General features: G+C 39.8%; 1 protein-coding gene across 1 annotated transcript; it reads right to left on the bottom strand.

Annotated features, from left to right (window-relative positions):
* Nucleotides 1-4957: 4957 nt before the first annotated feature.
* On the bottom strand, nt 4958-5926 carry LOC100524301 (olfactory receptor 5AN1-like). The gene has a single exon (XM_085010295.1). It carries the CDS (start codon nt 5924-5926, stop codon nt 4958-4960), a length of 969 nt encoding a protein of 322 aa, XP_084866421.1.
* Between the last annotated feature and the right edge of the window lie 2431 nt (nt 5927-8357).

Raw genomic sequence — 8357 nt, 5'->3', positions numbered from 1 at the left:
TTCAATTGTCAAACTTCATTTTCTCTCTCAGTTCCTTTTTGTTCTTTTCCCAAATGGTCAGTTTACACATATCTTGTTCTATCATCATAATATTCTTTAAATATATTAAATAGACTTATTTAAATTATTGTAACAATTCATGTTATTATGTGCTATCAAAATTTAAATGAGTAGTTGTATAAGTTTGATTTTTTTTTAAGAGCTTCACCTGTGGCATATGGAAGTTCCCAGGCTAGTGGTTGAATTGGAGCTGCAGCTGCCGTCCTGTGCCACAGCCACAGCCACACCAGACACAAGCCACCTCTGTGATCTACACCACAGCTTGCAGCAACACTGGATCCTTAACCCAGTGAGGGAGGCCAGGGATCAAACCCACATCCTCATGGATACTACTTGTGTTCATAACCCACTGAGCCACCACGGGAACTCCCAAGTCTGATTCTAAATTTGATGCTATTGCTGACTCTTACTCAAGGTGCCTTCTTAACTTTGCATTTGGTGATTTTTTTAATCTTAAATTCATGTCCCTTTGAAATTTATCTGTGGGAACCATCGTTACTTGATACTAAAATATGTCCTTTCAAAAATCATTTATATTGCTTCTACCAGGTAGATTGTCTGCAATACCAACCCAGAATGCCTTTAAAAATTTTTTGACTTGGGGCTTTGGTGGGGTCACAACAGAGATAAGATTTAAGTTCCATATCCACATACATAAAAGTATGAGATTAAGAATTATTAGGGGGAGGGTTTCCCTTAGGCTCAGCAGTTGAAGGACCTGTCCTTGTCACTGCTGGGGCTCAGGTCACTGCTGTGGCACGGTTTCCAACCCTGGCTCAGGAACATCCACATACTGTGGATACAGAACTCCCCACCCCGCCCCGGAAAAAAAAGAATAACCAGGGAAAATTTTTACGTTGTTTCTACCACCAAAACTAAAGCCGAATGAGGTGTGTTCACTGTCTCATTTTATGGAGTCCAGTTTTCTAATTTGTTTTCTGAGATTGATCCCCTTTCTGAGGCTCTGTTTTCTGTGGCTTGGGACAGGGCATTGCCTCTAATCAATCTCACACACTGGCTTTTTCTCCTGTACTTCAAATACATGCACATTAAACCTCAGGACTTGGGCTACCAGGGGTTGGAAATGCGTCCTGGGAAAATGCTGGCTCCAGCCCACTACCCTCCCAAGTTTTTGCATTTCTTGTCATATATATATGTTGAGAACATAATTTTCTTTCTCAGTAGACCATAAAAAAAAGACTATGAAAAAAATGTGTTTTAGATTTTTATCTAGCATTGTTGGTTTCTCTAAACGTATAGCTCACCATGTCAGAAGCACCTTTACAAATAATATATCCAGTTACTGCAGCCTATTACAGGCTGGTTTTTCTGACAACACAAGCTACTTTAATTTTTTTTTTTTTTTTGCTTCTTTGTAATTAAATTTGCACCCAAATCAAGGCATGGTGTTCAGTAGCTAACATTTATTAAGTGTGTACTATGTTCTAGGTGTTATTTTGAAAACTTTAATGTTCTAGCTCTTCTTAATTTTCCCAACAGCCTTATGAGAGATGTACTCTTATATTTCCATTTTATTTTTGTTTATTATTTTTTCTTTTTTTTTTTTTCTTTTTAGAGCCCAACCTGTGACATACGGTAATTCCTAGGCGAGGGGTCAAATCGGAGCTGCTTATGCCACAGCCACAGCAAGGGGGATCTCAGATGCCTCTGTGATCTATGCAACATCTTGCAGCAATGCCAGATCCTAAACTCACTGAGCAAGGCCAGGGATCAAAACCACACACTCATGGATACTAGTTGGGTTCTTAACCACAACGGGAACTCCCTGTTTTGTTTTCTTCATAGTCATTTTCATCCATAGGTCAGTTTATCAGCCTAATCACATGAGCATTATATATTTGCTTTAAGCATCTGAATCCAAAGTGTTAAAATGAGTATCCACAGACAGAACTGAAGTTCAACAGTGTTTGATTAAAATTTGGTGCAAAAACATCTAATGGAAAGAGTTTGGTAAACCAAAACTAAACTCCGTCTAACTGAAAGTATCCAAAAAATTCTTTTTTAAAAAAGAACCCAGAAAGACTTTTAAGCTTTCCATGCAACTCAATTTCATGAATCTTATAAAGCATTTTTATTGCGGTATAATTGAAGGATGGCATTGTGTAGGCTTAAAGTGTACAACCACTCGATCTGAAGTATTTCTATATTGCAAGTTAATTATCCAAACCACTGGTTGACACCTTCCATCAGAGAGCAGCATCATTTCTTCCTTGGGGTGACAGTAACGAAGATCTAGTCGCCAAGAACTTTGAAGTTTATAGCATAGTATTGCTATCTATAATCACTATGCTACACATTAGATCGCCAGGACTTAGCTACTAGTTGCAGGTTTGTAACCTTAAACATCTTCCCAATTTGACCACCACCTTGTCCCCAATGCCAACAGTCTCCATATTTTTTTTTTTGAGTTCAGAGTTTTAGATTCCACATGTAAGTGAGATCACACAATATTTGACTTTCTCTGACCTACTTCACTTAACATAATGTCTTCAGGAGTTCCTGTCGTGGCACAGTGGTTAACGAATCCGACTAGGAACCATGAGGTTGCGGGTTCTGTCCCTGCCCTTGCTCAGTGTGTTAACGATCCGGCGTTGCTGTGAGCTGTGGTGTAGGTTGCAGACGCGGCTCGGATCCTGCGTTGCTGTGGCTCTGGCGTAGGCCAGTGGCTACAGCTCCGATTAGACGCCTGGCCTGGGAACCTCCATATGCCGTGGGAGCGGCCCAAAGAAATAGCAAAAAAAAAGACAAAAAAAAAAAAAAAGTAATGTCTTCAATGTTCCTCCATGTTTTCAAAAATGGAAAATTTTCCTTAATTTGGTACCCAAATACTATTCAAGTGTGTGTGTGTGTGTGTGTGTGTGTGTGTGTGTGTGTGTGTGTGTGTGTTTAATGTCTTTATCCATCCAACCATCAATGAACACAGGTTTTCTTCATGTCTTGGCCATTGGAAATTATGTTGCAATGAGCATGGGCATAGAAGCATCTTCTGGGAAAGGTGATTTCATTTCATTCAGATGTATATCCAGAAGTGGAATTTCTGCATCATAAAAATAGCCTATCCCTTTTTAGTTTTTGAAGGGACCTCCATACTGTTTTCCATAGTAGCTGAATCGATTTGCATTCCCACCAAAGTACACAAGGGTGCCCTTTCCTTACTTATCCTCACCACACTTACCTCTTGTCTTCTTTTTTTTTACTTTTAAAGATTTTTAATTAATTTATTATCTCTCAGAAGTTAACTCTTCTTTAGTAGGAACTTAACAGGGCATGTTCAGAGTTCATAAAACTATGAGAAACCCTATTGATTAGGTGGTTGATATATTCTGCAGATAACAATTCAGATAGTGCATTCAGGGTTCTTAATCTTGTCTTTTTAATAATAGCCATTATAACAGATGTGACCTGGTATCTCATTGTGGGTTTGACTTTGCATTTCCCTCATGTTTAGTGATGTTGAACACCACATTTTTATGTACCAGTTGGCCATGTAGATGGCTTCTTTGAGAAAATCTCTGTTCAGTTCTTCTCGTCATTTTTTAATCAGATTCTTTGGTTTTAGGGGGTTTGCCTTCTTTTTTGCTACTGAATTGTGGGTTCTTTTTATATTTTGAATATAAAATATTGGCTCATTTCATATTTGCAAATGTTTTCTCCTGTTCCATAATTCTTTTTTTTTTTTCATTTTGTGGATGATTCCCGTTGTGCAGGAGCTTTTGCTTTTATTGACTTTTTAAATTTTTGACACCCTGCTTTGGTGTCAAATCTAAAAAATCATTATCAAGGCAAATGTTAATTTCCTTGCCCATATGGATTCCTCCAGGTGTTTCGTAGTCTCACTTCCCAATGTTCAAATCTTTATTTTGAGTTGATTTTAAGTTTTATTTTTGTGTATAATGTAACATAGTGGTCCAGGTTTATTCTCTTTCATGTGGCCATCTAGTGTTCTGAGCACCAATTGTTGAAGAAACTATCCTTTCCCTATTGTATATTTTTGGCTCCTTTGTCATAAATTAATTGTCATGGATGAATGGGTTTATTTCTGAGATATCTACTCTGTTCTGTTGACCTATGTGTCTACTGTTTTAATTACTAGCTTTGCAGTAGAGTCAGAAATGAAGACGTGAAGGCTCTAGCTTTGATTTTCTTCCTCAAGTTTGCTTTGGCTCTTTGGGTTTTTTGTGTTCCATACAAATTTTAGGATTATTTCTTTCTATTTCTGTCAAAGGCCATGAGAATTACATGAAGACTTGCATTGAATCTATAAATTATTTTGTCATATTAATTTTTTGAAATATTCAGTCTTCAAACCTATAAGCATGAAGTATCATGCCATATGTTTGTGTCCTCTTCAACTGGTTTCATCAATGTCTTACCATTTAGTGTACAGGTCTTTCACCCACCCTGGTTAAATTTATTCCTATGTATTTTATTCTTTGGATGCAATTATAAATGAGAGGGTTTTCTTGATTTCTCTTTCTGAAAGCTCATTACTAGTATTTTCAAATGCAACTGACTTCTATATATAATTTTTATCCTGAAAATTTATTCAATTTGTTTCTTCACAATAAAAGGTTTGGGCTGCATCTTTAGGGTATTCTACATATAATGTCACGTGACTTGTACAGAAACGAAATTTTACATCATCTTTCCCACTTCTTTTTCTTACTGAATTGCTCTGGTTGGAACTCCCAGTACTATGCCACGTGAAAGTGGCAAGAGTGTGCCAATATCTTAAAGATATTGCAGTTTTGAGGCTTGATTCACCTGTTTCGCTATTTTGGCAAACTGTCTGTGTCAAATTAAGCCTGTTTGTCCAAGGCAGTATGAATTTTGTTACACTCCGTTCATGAGAATATTAATGTGTGTTAAGGTCAATCTAACACGACAAATCTCTCAATCTGTTATTTGACCAACATCCTCTCTTCCTCTGCAACCTCTTCAAGGCATCTTTGATGTCTTTGTTCCTCAGACTGTATATCAAAGGGTTCAGCATGGGAATCACCACAGTGTAGAAGACTGAGGCAAATCTGTCAAAGCTGGAGGAACCGCCAGAGCTGGAACTCAAATAGACAAACATACCTGAGGTGTAGAAGAGGGTAACTGCTGTCAAGTGAGAAGCACAGGTGTTGAAAGCCTTGGACCGGCCTTTTGCGGAAGTGATCTTCATGATGGAGATGACAATGTAGACATAGGACATCATGATAACCAGGGAATTTATTATCCCAAAGATCAGTGCTAAAATAGCAGTCAAGAGTCGTACAAAGAATGTGTCAATGCAGGAAAGAACTAACAGCTGGGGCATGTCACAGAAGAAGTGGTGGATGACATTGGGCCCACAGAAGTGGAGCTGAAGCATGGCACACACTTGGGACAGAGAAGCAGAGAATCCAGCCATGTAGGACCCCAGCACCATCCAACCACAGAGAGAGGGTGACATGGTTGATGAATAGAGGAGTGGGTTACAAATGGCAGCATAGCGGTCATAAGCCATGACTGTCATGAGACCACACTCGCTCAGTCCCATGGTTGAGAACACAAAGTATTGAATGGCACAACCCACAACGGTGATAGTTGGCTTTGCCTGGAAGAAGTCGTAGAGCATCTTGGGGGCTGTAGAGCTCACATAGCAGATGTCTATAAAGGACAGATTACTGAGGAAGAAGTACATGGGTGTGTGGAGGTGGGAATCCATCCTTATCAAGACAATGAGGAAAAGGTTCCAAGTCAGAGTTGTCATGTATATCACCAGAAACATACCAAAGAGGGCTGCTCTGATGTGGGGAAAATCTGAGAATCCCAAGATGATAAAATGGGTGATATTTGTAATATTTTCTCCCCCAGTCATTGGCTTTGGACTCCTACAGTCAGAAACAAAGAAAAGAATTCATTGCTGACTCAGGTGAAATGGTAGTGTTATAATTCTCAAATATGGTATTTTTTTTTTCTTCCATTGAGCACTGGAAAAGGGGAAATGCTTCTCCATCCTGAAGGAAAGACTCCAACATTTCATCGTGAATTGTCAAAAAGTAACTTCTCAGTGTTTCAGTTTCTTATGTCATGAGGTCTCACTAAAACATAAAGACATGTTTTAAAAGTTGATTGAGGAGTTCCCATTGTGGCAGAGCAGAAACAAATCCGACTAGGAACCATGAGGTTGTGGGTTTGATCCCTGGCCTCACTCAGTGGGTTAAAAATCAGGCATTGCCATGAGCTGTGATGTAGCTCACAGACCCGGCTCGGATCTGGCCTTGCTGTGACTGTGGTGTAGGCCAGAGGCTGCAGCTCTGATTTGACCCCTAGCCTCGGAACCTCCATATGCCATGGGTATGGCCCTCAAAAGACACACAAACACACACACACACAAAAAAAGCAACAACAACAAAAATGTGATTGAAACTTTGAAATAAAGCAAAGTTTCTATCAGTCTCTGTAAGACAAAGCAATAGAAATTCTGTGACCATATATATATAAGGAAGAGACCATCGATTACAATAGAAAGCTTTTAAAAGACCACTGATAATTTGATATATAACTGCTGCTTCCTAATAATAAAAGGATACGTTCCATCATTTCAGGAAACATTTGAATAGCTCTACTCTCCATGATGGGCAGCTAGATAAACTTTTAAAAATTACTCTTTTTCTTTTTGTGCTTTTTGAAGGCTGCACCCATGGCATATGGAAGTTCCCAGACTAGGGATCGAATCAGAGCTACAGCTGCTAGCCTATACCAGAGCCACAGCAATGTGGGATCTGAGCCATGTCTGCAACCTACACCCCAGCTCATGGCAATTCTGGATCCACAACCCACTGAGCCAGACCAGGGGTCAAACACACATCCTCATGGATGGGAGTCAGATTTGTTTCCCCTGTGCCACAACAGGGAACTCCCTTCCTTCTTTGCCCATAACTAATACCCTGTATATAATAATTCCTCAAATTTTACACAAATATATTCAATACCTCAACTCCAAAATGATGTAGAAATTTACATCGGATTTATAATCCTGATGGACACAGCATGGGTGCCCAATTAAATTATTAAAGAAGCCTTCTTAGGGAAGCCTTCATGCAAACCATTCCAAAATGAGACTAGAACAACTCACTACTGGCCCCACTCCTGTCCCGATTTTAAGATATTTTGCATCTTAGGAAAGAGTGTAGTACTCTGTGAAAGGTCAGACTTTAGAGATTTAGTTCTCAGTGATATAATCAAGATGACAACACAGGTCATTCCTAACTTCAGTTACCCTCATGAAAAAAGATTTAGCAGAGTTCCCGTCATGGCACAGCAGAAATGAATCTGACTAGGAACCACGAGGTTGTGGGTTCCATCCCTGCCCTCACTCAGGGGTTGAGCATCTGGCGTTGCCTTGAACTGTGGTGTAGGTTGCAGATGAGGCTCAGATCTGACGTTGCTGGGGCTGTGGCATAGGCCGGCAGCTGTGGCTCAGATTCGAGCGCTAGCCTGGGAACCTCCATATGCTGCAGGTGCAACACCAAAAACACCAAAAACACTAAAAACACCCAAAACCACTCTCAATTGTTCATAGAAAAGACATAGCTGTGAAAATCTTGAAACACAAGGATGACACAGAAGCACACCCCTAGACCACAGAGAGGGAGAAGGCCCACATTAGAAGGGGAGAGGAGCAGTACATTTGACTGCATTGCCCTTCCCCTATCCAATACAGCACTATGCTAAGAGGTGATTATAGGTTTAAGATGCACTGGTAAGTGTAATATAGACTAGCAGTCAGATTCTTCATTATTGTAATGGTGGTATGTAAGGTACTTATGCCAATGTAAATTTTAAAAATAGACATATAAGAAAAGCCATAGTTAAAATAATTTGTTATAGGATGCGTATATTAAAATTTGTAAATTGTAACATCATTAACATAAAAAGTCAGGGCAGGGATGAAGAAAAGTGTCAAATGTAGGATGCTATCAAAGTTAAACTGTTATCAGCTTAAAATGGTTTTTTGGTTTTTTTTTTTGCCATTTCTTTGGGCCGCTTCTGCGGCATATGGAGGTTCCCAGGCTAGGGGTCGAATCGGAGCTGTAGCCACCAGCCTATGCCAGAGCCAGAGCAACGCGCGATCCGAGCCGCGTCTGCAACCTACACCACAGCTCACAGCAACGCTGGATCGTTAACCCACTGAGAAAGGGCAGGGATCGAACCTGCAACCTCATGGTTCCTAGTCGGATTCGTTAACCACTGCGCCACGATGGGAACTCCAAAATGGGTTGTTATAAATATATTTTATGTAAGCT

Source organism: Sus scrofa, chromosome 2 (assembly GCF_054392235.1).
Source record: "Sus scrofa isolate SSC_HxYL_T2T_F1_AM1 chromosome 2, Sscrofa_HxYL_maternal_Yorkshire_Landrace_v2.0, whole genome shotgun sequence".
Taxonomy (NCBI): Eukaryota; Metazoa; Chordata; class Mammalia; order Artiodactyla; family Suidae; genus Sus; species Sus scrofa.
The sequence above is the reverse complement of the archived record's forward strand: the minus strand, read 5'-3'. Positions and strand labels throughout refer to the sequence as shown.

Bases quoted from the DNA above. Each gene is read 5' to 3' on its own strand.
- LOC100524301 (XM_085010295.1), bottom strand. From the start codon at position 5,926: ATGACTGGGGGAGAAAATATTACAAATATCACCCATTTTATCATCTTG.